Source organism: Ahaetulla prasina, chromosome 1 (genome assembly GCF_028640845.1).
Source record: "Ahaetulla prasina isolate Xishuangbanna chromosome 1, ASM2864084v1, whole genome shotgun sequence".
Classification (NCBI taxonomy): Eukaryota; Metazoa; Chordata; class Lepidosauria; order Squamata; family Colubridae; genus Ahaetulla; species Ahaetulla prasina.
Genome location: NC_080539.1, coordinates 183,628,345 through 183,648,117, shown reverse-complemented (window position 1 = coordinate 183,648,117; position 19,773 = coordinate 183,628,345). Strand labels below are relative to the sequence as shown.

Below are 19,773 nucleotides of genomic sequence, written 5' to 3'. Positions count from 1 at the left end.
GAGAAATGGGGGTCATACATGGCTCGCTTCGAGTGTTTCCTCGAAGCAAACGAACTTCAAGGAGTTTCCGACAACAGGAAACAAGCCTATTTCCTGAGCCACTGCGGACCAGAAGTTTTCGACACCGCAGAATCCCTGGCTGAGCCAACGCCGGTACAGTCGGTACCGTGGCAAACTCTGCAGACTCTGCTGAAAGCACATTTTGCACCGATGCCATCCAAGTATGTGCAACGGTTTGAATTCGGGGAGCGCAGACAGCAAGAAGGCGAGTCCATCAGTGCATACATGGCCGCCCTAAGAAAAGCCTCAAAACATTGCGAGTATCGAGACTTGGACGAGGCATTGCTGGAGCAACTCATCCGCGGGGTCAGGGACATCCGTTTGCGGAGGCGGCTACTGTCTAAGAGCAACCTAACGCTAGCAAACGCCTTGGACGAAGCCAGGGCGCACGAGATGTCCACCCAAGCGGCAGAGACCTTACAGAAGCAGGTCACACCAACGGCTGGTGCGAAATCAACCCCGGTCCACAATGAAGAGGTCCAGGCCGAATCGGACGGTGAGGAGGAAGAAGGAGTTTTCCACACCGGGAGGCCGGAGAAAGACGACCGGGGCGACTGCGCGAGTTGCGGAGGGCAACACCAACGACAACAATGCAGATTTAAAGATGCAACTTGTCGGCGATGCGAAAGGAAGGGGCACCAAGCACAGGTCTGTCGAGCTCCCCAACCTTCCCGCCAAAAATTCAAACCGGCCAATCAGAGCGCTGAACGAAAGCGCCCGAGTGGTCAGTTTAAAAAGGCGCGAAATTAAATCAAACTGTCGTGAGTGGGTCACGCATCAACACGCCTAGAAAGAAAATCTTCACAAAAGCAAAGATTGAGGGGGTGCCGTGCCGATTGGAGGTGGACACCGGCTCATCGATCACGATCATGTCCTGGGACAACCTCGTGAGAGCCTTACCCGCCATCGCAAAGCGCAAGCTGAAACCACAAAGACTAAAGTACAGGACTACCAGGGAATCGCATCCCTGTTCGAGGGTAACGTCCGTCACGCCGAGTATGGACACTACAAGAAAACTCTGCCCATCACCATCGTCGATGGGACCCTGCCAAGCTTGTTGGGACTGGACTGGTTCCGAGCATTGGGCATGGAGTGACCGAATCTTCAGAAACGAAGTCGACCTCAAAGACGCACTCACGAAGGAGTTTGGGGACGTTTTCAAAGACTGCCTGGGCAAGTACAAGGGGACCCCTATATCCTTTAACTTAGACCCCCAAGTTGCCCCTATCCGTCTAAAGGCTAGGAGGGTCCCGTTTGCCCTAAAGCCCAGGATTGACCGGGAACTGGACAAACTAGTAAACCAGGGAATTCTAGTGCCAGTTGACCATGCTAAGTGGGAGACCCCTATAGTCACCCCAGTCAAACCGGACGGATCGGTCCGGATTTGCGCTGACTACAAGGCAACGCTTAACAAAGCGTTGCAAAAGAGTGCTTACCCCGTTCCGGTGGTACAGCACTTACTGCACTCAATGGGGCAAGGGCAAGTTTTTGCCAAGCTAGACCTGGCCCAAGCCTATCAACAGCTGCCCGTAGATAGCAACACAGCCGAAGCACAGACAATTGTGACTCACAGAGGGGCGTTTAAGTGTACCCGATTACAGTTTGGGGTCAGTGTAGCTCCAGGGTTATTTCAGAACCTGATGGAGCGGCTATTGCAGGGCCTACCAGGGGTGGTACCATATTTTGACGATGTACTGATATCCGCTGAAAATTTAGAGGAATTAGGGGTAAGGCTGCGAAAAGTTTTGGGCATTTTCCGGTCTGCCGGTCTCACGGTTAAACTGAACAAATGCCAGATCGGGGTTGAGTCTGTGGAATTCCTGGGCTACCGGATAGACAGGGAAGGGATTCACCCCACTGAGAGCAAGGTACGGGCCATCAGGAAGGCCCCGGCTCCAAAGAACAAAACGGAGTTACAGGCATTCTTGGGTCTGGTCAACTTCTACGCAGTATTCTTAAGGAATAAGGCAACGGTAGCCGAGCCGCTGCATAAATTACTAGCAAAAATGGCTGCATGGTCTTGGGGAAAGGCAGAAGCTAGGGCATTCGAAGGGGTAAAAAATCTCCTAACGAGTGATAGCCTCCTTATCCAGTACAATGGCACACTACCACTAGTGTTAAGCTGCGATGCATCTCCCTATGGGGTGGGGGCTGTGCTCAGCCACAGGTTACCTAATGGCACAGAAGCCCCTATTGCATACTACTCCCGAACCATGTCATCAACTGAAAGGAATTATAGCCAGCTTGATAAGGAAGCCTTGGCTATAGTCGCAGGGGTAAAGAAATTCCATGAGTATGTATTTGGTCGTGATTTTGAAATCATCACGGACCATAGACCTTTGCTAGGTCTGCTGGCAGGCGACCGCCCAACGCCCGTGGCACTTTCGCCAAGACTGACCCGATGGACTATCTTCCTGGCAGCGTATTCTTACAAATTGCTACACCGGCCAGGAAAGGAATTAGGGCATGCAGACGCACTGAGCAGATGCCCGTTATCAGAGACTATTGAAGACCCCACTCCAGGGATACCAGTTCTGCTAATTGACTCTTTGGACTCTGGCCCAGTCACATCCAAAGAGGTGGCTCGGGCTTCGTATAAGGACATTACAATACAAACTGTACTTGGTTGGGTACAAAGAGGGTGGCCCGCTGGCGGGCGCATTTAAAGAGTTTGTAAAAAAACGGGGGGAACTTTCGGCTCAAGGGGGGTGCCTGCTATGGGGGGATCGAGTGGTGATCCCAGAGAAATTGAGAAAAAAGGTATTGGATCTCCTTCACGAAGGTCACCCAGGGATCGTGAGGATGAAGGGTCTAGCGAGAAGCTATGTGTGGTGGCCCTTAATGGACTCGGAAATTGCTGAGAGGGTAGGGAAATGCCAGGCCTGCCAGGAGTCCAGACCGCTACCCCCAACGGCCCCGATTCGGGAATGGGAGAGACCCCAAGGGCCCTGGTCTAGGATCCACATCGATTTTGCCGGCCCCTTCCACGGCCAAACCTTTCTGGTGGTAGTCGATGCCTACTCCAAATGGCTGGAAATCATTCTCATGAGATCCATGACAGCCGAGGCTGTGATCTCAGTCCTACGGCACCTATTTGTAACCCATGGGTTGCCCGACACGTTAGTCTCCGATAACGGCCCGCAATTCACGGCAACCCAGTTTGAGGGGTACTTGGCAGAAGAGGGCATCCGGCATGTCCTCTCGGCGCCTTTCCACCCTGCGACGAATGGCCTTGCAGAACGTTCCGTTCGGAGCGCAAAAGAGGCATTGTCCAGGATCAGGCCAGGCGACTGGCAAACAAAAATCGATACCTTCCTGGCCGTCCAACACAGAACTCCCTGTGTCACAACTGGCAGAAGCCCAGCAGAGTTATTAATGGGTGAGCTCAGGTGCCCACTAGACCGCTTAAACCCAAACTACACACCAGACGGTTACAAGGGGGCACTCGGTAAAACAAGAGGGATGGCAATAGGCGACCTAGTGTGGGCACACAACTATAGCGAAGGCCCGACCTGGTTAGCAGGAAAAATCCTAGAAATAACAGGTCCCAAATCATATTTAGTGGAGATAAAGGATGGCCGGGTATGGAAGCGCCACATAGACCAAATAAGAAAACGCATAACCGAACAATCCGAATTAGACGAAACAGGCCCTGACTATACAATGTTTGAATCCACAGCTGACTCAAACCCGGGGCAAACGCGGGACTTATCTGACTTCCAGGAGGTCCAGCGACGCCAACAGGTTCCGTCAAAAAACAGCAGGGACGACTCTGCAAATAATCCAGGGCCGGATGGCCTAGAGGAGGAGCTGAGAGGAACAGACAGTCCCTCCGGTCAGCTCGACTCACTCCCAGAGAATGAATTGCGCAGGTCCGAAAGAGTCAGGAGACGCCCAGTCTACTTGCGTGATTACGTTGAAAAATAATATGTAAATTTCATGTAAATAATGGTAAAGTGTTTTCTGGGAGGGAAGGAGTGTAATGTATCTTTAAATGTTTTGGCGGGAAAAAAGCACGTTGCTGATTGGTTGAAGCCTCCGGCTAAACTGTATTTAAAGAGAGGTTTTTCCCAGCCCGAGTTGCTGGGTTCACCATATAGTAAAGAGCTGTTGTCACTATCCTGGTCTCCTGCCTCGTTATTGCCCGAATCTAACACAAAGTAATGTTTCTATGGTTGATACCTGAGTGCCTATTTGTGACATGGCAAGAGAAGAAATATAGGATTGAGACATTGGAGAAAGCAAAGGAATTTTATGAAAATCACTTTGTGCAGGGGGACTATCAAGAGAGCAGGGAAGAATTAGAGACTAGAAGGCAGGAGGAAGAGAATTTGGAAGAAGCAGAAAAAGAGAAAGACACACAAAAGAAACAAGGAAAAAAAAGGATAGAAAGAGAAGGAGCAAAAGAAATGGTAGTAAGAGAGACTAGAAGCACAAAAAGACAGATCAAGTAGAGAATGAGAGAAGTAATAAAGCTGTTTTTAATAAACATCAACGGATTAACTATCCCAAAGGAAAGGACACAAATATTTAATAAACTAAGGAAATTGGAAGCTAAAGTGATAGGTCTTCATATACAAAAAGGTTATAGAAAATTATTAGAAAATAGAAAATTAGGAACATTATACACAACTTTAGCAGACAAAAAGAAAGGAGGTATTGCCATATATGTTAAGGAAAAAATAAAATCAGACTTAAGAGATGCAGACGACGAAGGTAGAATTTTGATGTTGGAACTGAAGATAGAACAAAAAGAAATGTGACTCTTAGTAATATATGCCCCGAATAAAAATCAACAACAATTCTTTTAGAAGGTACATAAGAGAATATTAGACTTGAAGTACGAAAGGATTTGTATGATTGGAAATTTTAATTCTGTAGCAGATGCTCAGAGAGATTATAAAAGTATTTAAAAAAAACAAAAAGAAGAAAAGTATATTACCAAGAACCTTCTTTGACATAGTATCTGAGTTCAATTTTCAAGATATATGGAGAGAGACACATGGAACACATAAACAATATAATTTTATTCATACCTACATCAATTGTGGTCCAGGATCGATATGGCCTGGACAACAGCAGAAATTCAAAATGAAATCGAAGTTGAAAAACAATTGGGCAGACCATAATCCGATTACATTAGAATGGAAGGGCCAGAAACAAAATAAAAGATGGAAAACGAACCAAAACTTATGCAAAGTTAAAAAATAGATACAGATGTTAGAGAGTGAATTGAAAATATTTTTTCAAATACAACAAAAAGGAGGATACTTCAATACAAAATCTGTGGGATACCACAAAAGCCTTTATAAGGGGACTGACCATTGCATATAATTCCAAGAAAAATAAAGAAAAGAGAGATCAATTTAGAAAGCTTGTGGGAAGAATTAAAAAAATAGAATATGAAGTACAAAAAGACCCACAAAACAAAAAGATAAAAGAAAAATTGAATATTATGAAACATAAGATTAATTTGATAACACAAAAAGAAATAGCACAGAAAATTAGGATAGCAAAACAAAACTATTTCGAGAATGCGAATAAAATAGGACAATGGTTAGCTTATAAATTAAGAAAAGAAAAAGGAAGGAGAATAATACAACAACTACAAGATGAAAATGATATAATACAACGAGAAGAAAAAAATGAAATAATACAAAACTTCTTTGCAAGCTTTACAAGCAGGAAGACATAGCGGATGAGAAAGTTAAAAAATTATAGAGACTAGAATGAATCTCCAATATCAATTGTGCAGTTGAAGTAAGGCTGTTCTATTCTTCAGCAAGTCTCTTGAAGTAGATTGACTGCTGAAATCAAGAGTTTTGGAATACATGGATTAGGACAGATTATCTTGAGAAATTCTGCCTGATTGGACCACAGATAAGTAATGGTAGGGTCACTAGATCTAGTCTGCAAAATTTCAAATGACCACGAGATGGCAGCAGAGTTTTCAGTACTTCTTTAATGCATTCTGAGTCTACTCTAGATTTTTGCAACTCATTTCTGGTAGCCCTACCAATAACTTTCATGATTGACTTTGCCCTGCTTGCCTTCATACTTTCCACAAGATCTTTAAATTGAAGAAAAATATTTTATCACATTCTCATCAAAAATCAGAATGGAATATCATTTTAAATCAGAGAATGGAATGTATTCTGAGTAACCAAATGAGGCTGGCACTATAAGTCAGAAATAGATATGCACCAAATTAATGGGTTCCCACTGTTTTCATATAACTTGTAAGATAATTCACATGCATTTCTTGTTAATTTGTGTAGGTATCACTTAGTCATTTTTAACACACACACATAGATATTTTACAGTGTCTATGTATCCCCTATGGAAATTATAAAAGACATGTCTTATTACATAAATCTCTACATAAGTTTAGTAGCAGGTAATAAATACAAAAGAAAATTACATGTACACTATTTTTGAAAATATCATTTGTCCAAATATTAAATTGCTAAATCGTGAGGCAAACTCCACATGAAGTCATTTCCACCCAAGATATAGCAACTAAAGCATGAGCATGACTGTAATAAGGACAAAAAATTACATTTGTACATTTTTAATATTTGGAATAAGACTGAAATTGTAGGAGAAGAAATAGTAGAACCTGGGGGGTGGAGTGAAAAGTGGATCGGCCTAGAGTCCCTATGTTGGCATGAGAATTAAGTCCAATTCCCCTTGCGTGCCATTGACCCATATCTAACTCTAAGCAGATGCCAACCTGCTTTGATTCCTGTACAGAGACTGTTAGCAGTAAATCAGTTTAATTGAACCTCCATGTATGGACCTGGTCTTTTGCACCTGATCGAAATTTTTAGAAATGTACACTGTGTGTTAGTATGGATTCCATTGTTACACTACTGTATTTACATTGAAAAATTGAAGTATGCAATATTGCCAACATTCTAAGTAGAACTAAAGAGAACAGAAAATACTTGTGTGGAGTGGGATTAATAAATAAAAATGTCAATATTAATAAATCTCCAAAGTCAATATCACCACATCCTGCCAGAGACTGCTTCCATGAGCATCAAATGATGATGACTGTTGGAAAAATAAGTTGAGACATGACCAATAAGGGAATTAATTGATTGAAATCTTTACAACAGAACTGAATAACCTGTGAACCTCCAGGTTTTAATAATAATTCTGATTATCTTAAACCATTAGTTGTAATGGCTGGAGCTGTGGCCAATGATAATCTATCCCTAAATTTACCCTAATTGTCATTTCAGTAACAAAAATCTTCAAAAAATTCTAAGCTGCAAACAAGAATTTTGCTCGTTTTCAATTATAATTGATTATTTATTTATCACATTTATATGGCCATCCAAATCCCCAAGAAGAGACAGGATAACATACAACTTTATACTTCATACAATATTTCTTAAAAAATTGTATCATTTGGTCCTGTTCATCTGGATTTGTTTTGATGGTTGCATAGTAGTAGCTCTTTTTGTTTGTGTGATATTGATGGTAAAGATCTCGGGTGATCTCATTCTTTCAAAACAATAACATTCAATTTTTTCCTCAGCTGAAACAGTCCTAGAACTTAGTAAACGAAATCCATCTTTGAGTAAGATATCAATCAGTAGTCCAAGAACATTAGCTCCATTAAACAGCTTCCTCTTATCAGGTTTTATAGAAACATATCTGTAGAAGGAAAGGAGATAAATATGTTAGTATTAATTTAGTAAGCATTTTCAATGTTCTTACTTTTTATTAAACTTTTAAACACTGCAATTTTTTAACCTTGGCTAGTACTGAAAAATTAAGCAAGGGGAGATTCTTTTTATCAGACCTCTAAGAAACCCCAAGTCTCTAATCTAGTCTGGAAATTGGGGTGGGAGGGCTTTGCAAAACACGTTGCCAGATCTATATCGCCAAAATAATACATGCCATTAGTTCAAGCTAAACTGAAGTAGACTTTATTTTTAAAGATTGACAGAAGATTTAAGTGCACTAAAAGATAAGTTAACTTCAATGTCCTGAACTAATAAAAGTTTTTTGGCGATTGTGAAAGGTGCAGGATTTTGCTGGGCTTCTGAAAAGCAAGTGCCAGAGGTACCATAAAATGTTTTATATTATAATAATTGACACTTTGCAAAAATTTTATGGTTGAGATTGAAGGGGCACTAGTTTCCTTTTCCATTTGAATGGTCCTGGGGTTTGCTATTGCTATATTTTCGTAAAGAAATCAGTTTAGAAAAACCTAACAGTTTGAATAACTGAACAATATATTTATCTTAGAAAGCAGAACCTGCTTGATTTACATTTGTATATTATTTCTCTTAATTGGATGATATTTATTTTATTTATTTTTATTTATTTATTTGTCACAACATTATATATAAGCATAAGCATGAAATAACTATACGATATATAAGCATATATATAAAACCATAAGTATGTAATAACTATATGAAATTGGATACAATCAAAGGGAACATTAGGACAGGAACGGTAGGCACGTTGGTGCTTTTATGCACACCCCTTACAGACCTCTTAGGAATGGGGTGAGGTCAATAGTAGATAGTCTTTGGTTAAAACTTTGGGGATTTTGGGAAGAGACCACAGAGTCAGGTAGTGCATTCCAGGCATTAACAACTCTGTTTCTGAAGTCATATGTATGTATGTATGTATGTATGTATGATGTATGTATGTATATATGTGTGTATGTACAAAACCCATTATTTACTTTAGCAAGTGTTTTAGAACAGGCAAAGTTCTAATATCTTGCATTAAAACCTCTAGCCACAGGGACGTTAAAGGATATTACTGTTTATGATCACAATGATTTAGATGATAATATAGTCAAAAAGAAATAACAATGGATCTAATGGCATTTTATCCATCAGAGATGGGGAATTTGAAAACTTAGCGTCCCCAGCTCCTAATTTCGAAACCCTCATTCAAAGCACATTATATCTTTGGTAAGTCATATGTCCTCCTGTAGAGCCTGCTTAGGAGAAATAACATTCCCATTTACTTTTGGGGGCAATCCTATGCACTGTTTGCCTCACCATTGCCTGTCATACTTCCCATCTGAATGTAGCTTTTGATAAATTCTGCTGTGGCAGACCTATTTAATTCCTTTTTGCCGTATTATCTATCTTCAGGACAACCTCTTTATATATGACAAAATTTCTTTCACATTCTTACTGTAAGAATAACTTATTAAAGGTTAATCTGGCAAGTAGTTGGTTTATTAAGTTGCTTTGTAGATGCTACTCAGAATGCTAAGCAAATTTATTGATTTTTTTACCTGCTCATATAAGTGGAAGGGCAAAACATTGATAGCTGTGTGCTAATATCAAATTTGTTCATAGAAATTTAAGAATCTTGGTTTACTATTATATCAGTGCTATTAGAGAAGTAAAGAAAATTGGCTAATGTACTTAACTTCACAACACAGTCAACATGACCGTGACCATACAAAAACATTTTGCATATTTTTGAAATAGAAAAAAAAGATGGAAATGAATTCTCTTACACACAAATATGTGCAAAACTTCTTTTTCTCATCTAGGATTAAGTTCATACTCTTTCTTCTCCTCCTGCTCCTAACAAGGATCCCCCTTAAGATTGTGTTATCAGAAACTTTTTGCCCCTTTTCTCTATCTTTAGAAGTATACTGATTCTTCCACTGTTACACTGACTTCACAAGCACAGGTAAGGCTTCTCTGTGATGTGGCATTAGGGGCACTTGAAAAGCAAATAACTTATCTCTTGGAAATGAGTTGCTATCTTCTCAGTTGTAAAGGAGAACAAGAGCTAATAACAAACATTTGTCCTGGGCCTTAAGTTCCAGCATCACATTAAAAGACCTCTTCTACTTTTGGAGAACTTCAGGTAGGTGCAAATTTTGGTTTGATTTATGATCAAACCAAATGATTTTTACAGCCTAGGTAAGATTCCATTATATATCTGTCAGCATGTTTTCTATTCCCTGAATTCAGCGGTGGGATTCAGCCAGTTCACACCACTTTGGGAGAACCGGTTGTTAACCTTCTGAGCAGTTTGGTGAACTGGTTGTTGGAAGAAATCATTAGGGCAAAGAACCGGTTATTAAATTATTTGAATCCCACCACTGCCTGAATTCCTATTTACCCTCACAATTCATTAGTAATTACTTGTTAATTAAAGTAAGGATTTGGAAATTTCCAGGGTTTAGAAATTCACAGAAGGTATTTTAAAACTTGTTTGGATTTTCACTATAGGACATGTTCCTTTCCCTCCATCTTGCAAATATGCTTCTTGAATCCACTGACTCAGCTGGAATCTCAAGTTATGCTTGATTTCTTTTAGTAATTTCATTCATCTATGTAATAGTATCTGTCATTCATGGTTCTGTCTTTTCAAGACTATAGTACCATTTTGTTTTACTTGGAGTTATTTTCAGCTATACAAAGCAGTAACTTTTCTGAAAAATAAATCACTGCATTCCACAATATGCACAGTTCTTCATTTGATATAATTCTTGACGGGAATAGGTAAAATATGCAGCCCATAATTATTTAGAACTGTGATGGCAAACTTATGGCATGTGTGCCGGAAGTGGCACACAGAGCCATTTTTCCGGCACGTGAGCTGTTGCTCAACTCACTTGCAGCTGCACATGCGCACCTGCCCCAGCTGGTTTTCGGGGCTCTGGTGTGCAAGTGCACAACTGAGGGGACCCAGCTGGTCTTCGGAGCTTTTCTGCATGCGAGAGGACTGGTGTGCAGCGTGCGCATGCACAGACAACATTTGCACATGTGAATTGCGCACGCAAAAAACATGCACACGTGCAGATTGTGTGATTGTGCATGCAGCACATGGTGGGGCATGCGCAAAAGCTGTGCACATGTGCAGATTGTGCGGTTGTGCACACAGCGCACGGTGGGGGCGCATGTGAAAGCTGTGCACATGCACAGATGGTGCGGTTGCACGCACAGCGCATGGGGGAGGAGCCGTGCATTAGCACAGATGGCACGTGTGTGCGCAAAGCATGTACTGTTCAGTACTCGGTGAGTAAAAGGTTCCCCACCACTAACTTAGAACTACTGTAGCTGGGAATGCCTTTTTGTTCAATGTGATTGGCAATAAACTCTGCACTCTTCTGACATCATTTTTGTTTCCGATTCTGAGAACAAAGGTATTCTTAATGAGGGTTCCTTGGTTTTAAATTTTTTCCCAGCTGGCTTTAGGGTTTCATAATGATATCAGGAGTATGAAAAATTTAGTTATATTTAAAGAAGTCTTATTCAACTTGCTAATTTTAACCTACTTTGGGATGGGTAATTTTGTTGGTTTATATTATATTCTTCAATGTAAATAATAACTCCTTTCAAGCTCTTCATGGTTTTCTACCATCATGTTATACAATACTGTATTCTCTCTTATGTTCATGAAGTGAAATTTGTAATATAGGGGTGGTAGCCCAGCTTTCACTCATTTAACCCAGAGCAGTATCTAAACTAACTTTAAGTCCAGGTACTTGTAATAACTACTTCCATGTAATGTCCCAAAGGTACTTTTTCAAGAGGCAACTAAACTTTCTGGTTTTTCTTTGAAGATGTTTTACTTTTTATCCAAGAAGCTTCTTTAGGTCTGACAGGATGGTGGGGAATGGAAGGAGCTGAAGAAGCTTCTTGGATGAGAAGCAAAACGTTTTCAAAGAAAAAACAGAAACTCCAGTTGCCTCTTGAAAAAGCACATTTGGGACAACCATGACCTGGATGACTGAGAATCTCCATAGACATACTTCTATGTAACTCTACCTGTTCCATTGAGAACCTATCAAATTTTTCTATGGTGACATACAGAAATAATTTCAAAAATACCTTGCAAGAGATTGATCGCTGTAGGTGATGCCACACTGGAAGACAAGATCATGATGAGAAGGCCTCTCCAAAGAAAGGGGAGACAGTGACTGCTGAGAAGGGACACGATGACTTTTCCAGTTCATTCCTACAAAATTTTCTGCAAAGGTTGTGATCCGGTCAGCCAGCTCATCAATAGTAATGCTGCAGGAACCAAATATGCGGAAAAAGCCCTGCATTTCTTGGAGCAAGAATCGTATTTCTAAGATCTCTGGTTTGGGTTTCAGCAAATTTTCCTGATGTAGTAGATCAGCTACAGAATAAAGTTCATAGAAGTCAGCTTCTCTCTGCAATCTCTTGTAGTCTGCAAAGTCACTAGGTAGGGCAAGCTGGAGTGTTCTTAAGCTATCCAAAATATAGCTGAACAGAACTCCATCACGATCCACAAAATACTGGCCATTTAGCAACTTAAATTCAGGGTCATTTCCATTCAACATTCTTGCCAATCTTGACTCAGGGAACCTTCGTAGTGTAGAAGATCTTGTGGTAAATTTAAGCCCGCCCACATTTAAAACAATTACATCTTGATTACTCATCCTCTTCTTCACAGGAAAATTGAGGCAGTAGATATTTCCCAATATTATACAAATTCTGCAAAGAAACCCACCCCTAAATTGATTTCTGCTTACACTTACAGTAGAATTTCACAAGCATAGGATTGCCCAGCAACAAAAACAACATAGGTACACATTGCATTGTTTACAAGATTGGTCTCCCGGGCACTTTATAACTAAACTGTTTAAAAAGACAGCAGAAGCCTCACAACTGGTATTTCAGGAAGTTGCTGGAGATTTGCCAGTCTATAAGGTTTATTTCCCCCCTGAAAAAAAAGGTAGTTATTTTGGTATAGCCTTGGTGTAATGGTTAAGGATAAAAGCTAGAAACTGGGAGATAGTTAGAACTAAGTCCTGCCTTAGGCACAAAATCAGCTGGGTGGCCTTGGGCCAGTCACCCCCTCAGCTCTAGGAAGAAGGCAATGGCAAACTACTTCTGAAATCTTGCCAGGAAAACCGCAGGGACTTGTCTAGGCAGGCATGAAGAGTCAACACTGACTTGAAGACACACAAAAAAAGTCATGCAAAATTCAACCTTAATCTATACTTCTGCCCACAGTCCAGATACCTCATGACTGTGGCATTGTTTAAAAATGTGTTTATTTGCTGAATTTCTGGATCTTTTCTTGATTACTTTCCAAACCCAAATAATCTTATTCTTGTTACTCTACAAGAATCACAATTCTATACATTGTGCTGGTCTTAAAAGCAAATGATCATGCTTTTAAAATTCAGAACCGGAGCTTCACAATATAGCAATAGTGATTGCCTTTTTAGGCTATTTAAACAATACTACAGACCATATCTTTGTTTCTTGAATCTGGTAGCTATTTGTTATCCAGCAAGGCAAAGATTTGACTTGGAAGTTCAATTCAGATTCCATGATTCAACTTTTATTCTGAATTTAAATCGATTTGGCAAAGGATACATTATTAAATATAAAAAATAATAATTTGGCAATGTGTATTTCAACTGTTGGGACTACAGTATAGTGCTACAGTATACAGACTCATCTCAGTGCACAGCCTGTATTTGTGCACAATCCTTTTCCTAGCTAGTTTAGGGAGCCATATATTATTGTGATTAAGGATATTAACATCTAATTGAGATGAAGGTTCATATTTCACTCAACCACAAAGCTCATTAAGAGAGGCTCAGACCTCTGAATTATCTACTTCGTTGTAAAAGAAAAAAATTGTTGTAATCTACTTTGTTGTTAAAAGAAAAAAATTAATGGAAGCCAAATATATTGAGGTACAGTGTAAGAGATTTCTCTCATCAATTTCCCACAAATTTTATTTATGAAAGGGTTCATTAGACACTCTTTCACTGAAGCACAAATTGTTTATTACAGTAATAGAGGAAGTAAAGAAAACCTAAGTAGGGTTTACAACAAATTGAGGGATGATTTTTTTCATAAAACTCCCTTCAAAAGACACAAATCAATCAATCAATATTTGGTCAATAACAAGCAAAATGTAAAAACAAAGTGAAACAAATAAATACAATAATATACTTAGCAGAATAAATCATAGGACATTCTATTACAATGACAATACCTGGGTGATAAATCTAAAGCATTAATAGATATAAAATAAAAATAAACTGATTTGATCCTTTGTTGAAAACCAGTTTAGTTAACAATTAATATTCCATACCATGCTAAATGTGGTCTTAGGGATTTATTATAACAGGTGTACAAAAATTTCTATAGTTTCTGGGGCTTCCATGCAGTTAACAAGTGTAATTACATTAATTTTCCATTTAATTGCACCTCAGAATAGTTATTTTCAAGAATACAACGGTAAATTGTTTCAGCTCTTACATGTTTCTAAGATGTTAGTAGTTCATTTTAGGGGATGCTGGTCACTTTCTAATCACGAGTCTATCGCTAGCCTTTTGAAACAGCAAAGAGGCTGTGGTGTATAGACAGCTACCCCAATACCTGGATGAAACCGTCTATCTAGACCCGTTCCAGTCCGGCTTCCAACCCGGATACAGCACGGAGACAGCTTTGGTCGCATTGGTGGATGATCTCTGGAGGGCCAGGGACAGGGGTTATTCCTCTGCCCTGGTCCTATTAGACCTTTCAGCGGCTTTTGATACCATCGACCATGGTATCCTGCTGCACCGGTTGGAGGGATTGGGAGTGGGGGGCACCGTTTATCGGTGGTTCTCCTCCTATCTCTCTGACCGGTCGCAGACGGTGTTGACAGGGGGGCAGAGGTCGACCGTGAGGTGCCTCACTTGTGGGGTGCCCCAGGGGTCGATCCTCTCGCCCCTTCTGTTCAACATCTATATGAAGCCATTGGGTGAGATCATCAGTGGCTTTGGGGTGAGATACCAGCTGTACGCTGATGACACCCAGCTGTACTTTTCCACCCCGGGCCACCCCAATGAAGCTGTTGAAGTGCTGTCCCAGTGTTTGGAAGCCGTACGGGTCTGGATGGGGAGAAACAGGCTCAAGCTTAATCCCTCCAAGACGGAGTGGCTGTGGATGCCGGCACCCCGATTCAGTCAGCTGCAGCTGCGGCTGACTGTTGGAGGCAAGTTATTGGCCCCAAAGGATAGGGTGCGTAACTTAGGTGTCCTCCTGGATGAACGGCTGTCGTTTGAAGATCATTTGACGGCCGTCTCCAGGGGGGCCTTCCACCAGGCTCGCCTGGTTCGGCAGTTGCGCCCCTTCCTTGATCGGGATGCCTTGTGCACAGTCACTCATGCGCTCGTTACCTCTCGCTTGGATTATTGTAATGCTCTCTACATGGGGCTCCCCTTGAGGTGCACTCGGAGGCTTCAGTTAGTCCAGAATGCAGCTGTGCGGGTGATAGAGGGAGCTTCGCGTAGCTCCCGCATAACACCGCTCCTGCGCAGGCTGCACTGGCTACCTGTGGCCTTTTGGGTGCACTTTAAGGTTTTGGTCACTACCTTTAAAGCACTCCATGGCTTAGGGCCTGGGTACTTACGGGACCGCCTGCTGTTACCGCATGCCTCCCACCGACCCGTACGCTCTCACAGATGGACTTCTCAGGGTGCCGTCCGCCAAGCAATGTCGGCTGGTGGCCACCAGGGGAAGGTCCTTCTCTGTGGGGGCTCCCACACTCTGGAACGAGCTTCCCCCGGGTTTACGCCAAATACCTGACTTTCGGACCTTCCGCCGCGAACTGAAGACACATCTTTTCATTCGCGCTGGGCTGGCTTAAATTTTATTGATTTTAAATTTTATTGATTTTAAATTTTCTATTATTAATTTTAAGGGGTTTTAGTTTTATATATTTTAAAGTTTTTTAGGCCAATTATAAAATAAGTTTTTTAATTTGTATTTTAATTGTATATTGTATTGCCTGTTTTTACTTTTGGCTGTACACCGCCCTGAGTCCTTCGGGAGAAGGGCGGTATAAAAATCGAATAAATAATAATAATAATAATAATAATAATAATAATAATAATAATAATAATAATAATAATAATAATAATAATAATAATTTGCCTAGGAACTATAACTACTAAAATGGATTTCTGTTTCCTACAAAGAAAGTCAATGGCGAAACCAGCAGACATCAGAAGTTGCTCCTGCTCCCACTGCTTTTTTGCCTGCCTGTGATCATTCTATTTCTCTGTTTAGATAAGGAAATATCTCTGAAACAATGAGCAAAAAAGTTGTGGGTTGTCTAGTCACCATTTTATGTATTGTAGTGTCTTCTCCATCACAGTTGATGAAATTCACTACATATGAACTATGCTAGTCATATTTTAGTTATGCCTTGTCTGAAAAAATTAAACAGCTACATCATTTCCTAAGTTTGCATGGTTGCCTTCCATAGGTGAATTGTGATCCTGCAGAACAAAAAAACATTGAGTTTAAGGAGCGGAAGACAGGTGCACAGATGTCTGCCTTCACCCTTTTGCTTTTGCTGCAGTGTACTACAATAAAATTGCCTTCAAATTGGAATTGACCATGGACATGTATTCTTGTTAAAAATACAATATACAAAATTAATTTTTATTTTTCTTGTGGGATTTTTTTTCAACTTCCAGTCACTATATTTATTAGCATTCAGTCTTTATTAAAGAATTAATTTTAAATGTATACAATCTTTCATTAATATGGAATTTTATAAACGTTATCATGTAATTTTTTCCTGAGAGAAAAAAAATTACCATTTATAATAGAATTTCATCAGCTCCTATCTCTGAGCTGCTCTTTTTTCAACTTCATTTTTTGTAATATACCACCCATAATTGTACAAGATCCTAAAAATAATGGTGCTACTATAGATTACTTTAACATTTTATTATTTGACTTGAAATCAATATTCTAGATTGTCCCTTTTACTGAGTTATTTATCATCATTCCAATAAACAATAAAAGGAAAAAAGAATGACACTGCTATATTAAATAAATAAATAAATATAGGCGTATACTACAGGTCACTCAACCAAACAGAAGAAATAGATGAACTCTTTGCTAAAAAATTAATAAATGTATGTAGGAAACACACCACAGTAGTAATGGGAGACTTTAACTACCCTGATATCAACTGGGAGACAAACTCTGCAGCAAGTGGGAGATTGAACAGATTCCTAACCAACCTAACTGACAACTTCTATCTTTTGTCATCCAAAAGATAGAAGAGGGAACTAGAGGAAAAGCTATATTGGATTTAATTCTTAGTAACAAAGAAGTGATAGGGGGAGTTGAAGTTGCTGGAACTTTGGCCAAGAGTGACCACATCATATTGGAATTCAGTATAATTCAAATACAAGCAACAGAACATAATCCAACCAATATCTTAAACTTTAAAAGAGCTGATTTTAACAAACTCAGAGGCAGACTAAGAAAGATTCCATGGATGAAAATCTTCAAAGGGAAAACAATTCAAGAAGTGTGGGAAACTGAAAAATATGATCATAAGAGCCCAATCCAGCACAATACCACTGGGAAAAAGAAGCAAGACATCCAAAAAGAAACCAGCATGCTTGCACAAATATCTCTGAAAAACTGAAAAACAAAAAGGACAAGTACAAAAAGTGGAAAAGGACATATAATGGCAGAATATCAGCAGATAGCCAGAATCTGTAAAGATGAAGTCAGGAAAGCAAAGGTTCAGAATGAACAAAGACTTGCAACAAAAGTCAAAGATAATACAAAAAAAATTTCTTTCAACATATAAATAACATAAAGAAAGTTAAGGAAGCAGTAGGTCCATTAAAGAGAGAAAATGGCAAGGAAGTAACAGGCAACAGATAGAAAGCTGTTTATTTAATGCATTCTTTGCAGTCACAACCTACTTATTCGTACACTAGAAAAATGGGATAGACAGCATCATCACCAGATGAATTTGTAACTGGCTGACAAACTTTATTCGACGAGTAGTCCTTAATGGTACCACATCTACATGGAGGGAAATAAGCGGGGGGTAACAAAAGATTCCTTCTTAGGCCCAGTACTCTTCAATATCTTAATTAATGACTTAGAAGAGGGGATAAAAGGGGAACTCGTCAAATTTGCAGATGACACTAAACTGGCAGGAATAGTCAACATCCCAGAAAACAAGCTCAGGATCCAAAAATATCTTGACATACTTGAACAATGGGCCCTATCCAACAAAATGAAATTTAATGTGGAGAAAAGCAAGATTTTACACTTAAGCAGAAAAAAAACAAAAATACAAGTACAGATTAGGCGAAACCTGGCTCCAAAACAGTAACTATGAGAGGGACCTTGGAGTCCTAGTAGATAAACATGACCCAACAGTGTGCAGCAGCAGCCAAAAAAGCTTGGTTGTATCAACAGGCATAGAATCAAAATCATGTGAAGTATTAGTACCACTTTATAAAGCCTTAGTGAGACCACACCTGAAATACTGCATCCATTTTTGGTTACCACGTTGCAAAAAAGATGTTGAGACTTTGGGCTCCAGTGACGTCACCCTCCTGCTGGGTGCTCTAAAAGAGCACTCCGTGTTAGAAGATTGTAAAAGTCAGTGAAACAGAAAATAAATCACTGTTCACTGAGCTTAGCATAATCTCTGGGTGAAAGAGGTTATCAGAATTGTGGAAGAGTGGCAGGTCTGACAGGGGGTTTGCTCTCAAGAGCGAATTTTCCTGGATTTATGACCCCACCGAATTCCACTCCTTCCAACTTCAGCACGCCCCTGTTTTTATCAGGGAAAAGGAGAGGAATGTCGCTTCTGCTCTAGAGGACTTATTAAATTGATTGATATTCCAAGCAGACGGGAATTTCACAAGCGTTCGAACTTTGATGCAGAATCAGCACGGCAAGTACCGACTCCCTTTTTGAAACTTGAAACCTTTCTTTGTCTTTGATTAATTGACTTTTAAAATGGCGTCTAAAAGTGAAAGTAAAAATTTTTTAGTACGATGAAGCAGCGTTACTTGTGGATTGTTACAAACGGAGTTTTTTTATACTGAAAGGAGGGAAGGAGAGTTATTAAGTTTGAATTCCTGATTCTTTTGAAGACAGAATGGCAGCTAAACCTTTAAAGCCTTCTGGAAGAAGGGGATCTGAACCAAGTCTTGAGGAAATATTGAAAGAACAATTAAAACTTTCTGAAGATAGGCAAAAGAGATGATGGAGAATTTTAATGCAAAAATAAGAGAAGATATTCTTATGGCAGTTCAAGGACTGAGTAAAAAAATTGAAGGATTGGAAGTGGAAATGCAACAGATCTCTCAGTCAAATAAGCATTTAGAAGACAAAATGAAAGGTGTTCAGAAAAAAGTGGATCAAAATGAAGATCAGGTTGTGATATTACAATATAAACTTATGGAAGGAGCTCTTAGAATTCGTGGTATGCGAGAAGAGCGTGGGGAAGACTTAAGAAAAATTATATCAGAAGCATTGGCTGAATTTATTGAAGCGGACCCCAAGAGGTAGCTTACCAAATTGATAAAATATATAGAGTTAATTCTTGGATTGCAAGACAGAGAAAGCTTCCTCGGGACATTGTGGTTTATTTTGTGAAAAGGACTATGAGAAATCAAATTCTGCAAGTTTCATATCAGACAACTTTAAAAATTGGAGAACAGGAGTTGAAGGTGTTGAAAGAGATTCCTTCAAAGATGTTAAGAGACAGGAAGGAATTTGCTTTTTACACAAGAACTTAAAAACATCAGATTCAATTCAGATGGGAGGTGCCAGTTGGACTGACACTATTCTATCAAGGAAGGAGATATAGAATTGACACTGTTTTAAAGGCAAAGGATTTTCTTTCTACAGTTTTGAAAGTCGAAATAGAAGTGATAGAAAAACTTCAAGAGAC

General features: G+C 39.9%; 1 protein-coding gene across 1 annotated transcript; it reads right to left on the bottom strand.

Moving 5' to 3' along the window:
* Window positions 1-5,155: 5,155 nt before the first annotated feature.
* Window positions 5,156-19,493, bottom strand: KCNRG (potassium channel regulator). Its single transcript, XM_058184608.1, has 2 exons — window positions 11,898-19,493; window positions 5,156-7,725 (listed from the first exon to the last, which is right to left on the bottom strand). Exons 1-2 carry the CDS (start codon window positions 12,470-12,472, stop codon window positions 7,473-7,475), a joined length of 828 nt encoding a protein of 275 aa, XP_058040591.1. The 5' UTR covers window positions 12,473-19,493; the 3' UTR covers window positions 5,156-7,472.
* Window positions 19,494-19,773: the final 280 nt, after the last annotated feature.

What these genes read in the sequence shown, in the direction of transcription:
- KCNRG (XM_058184608.1), bottom strand. Translation starts at nt 12,472, where the DNA reads ATGAGTAATCAAGATGTAATTGTTTTAAATGTGGGCGGGCTTAAATTT. An exon ending in AGCGATCAATCTCTTGCAAG is followed by an intron (nt 7,726 to 11,897) that starts GTATTTTTGAAA and finishes TTCCTTCTACAG; the next exon opens with ATATGTTTCTATAAAACCTG.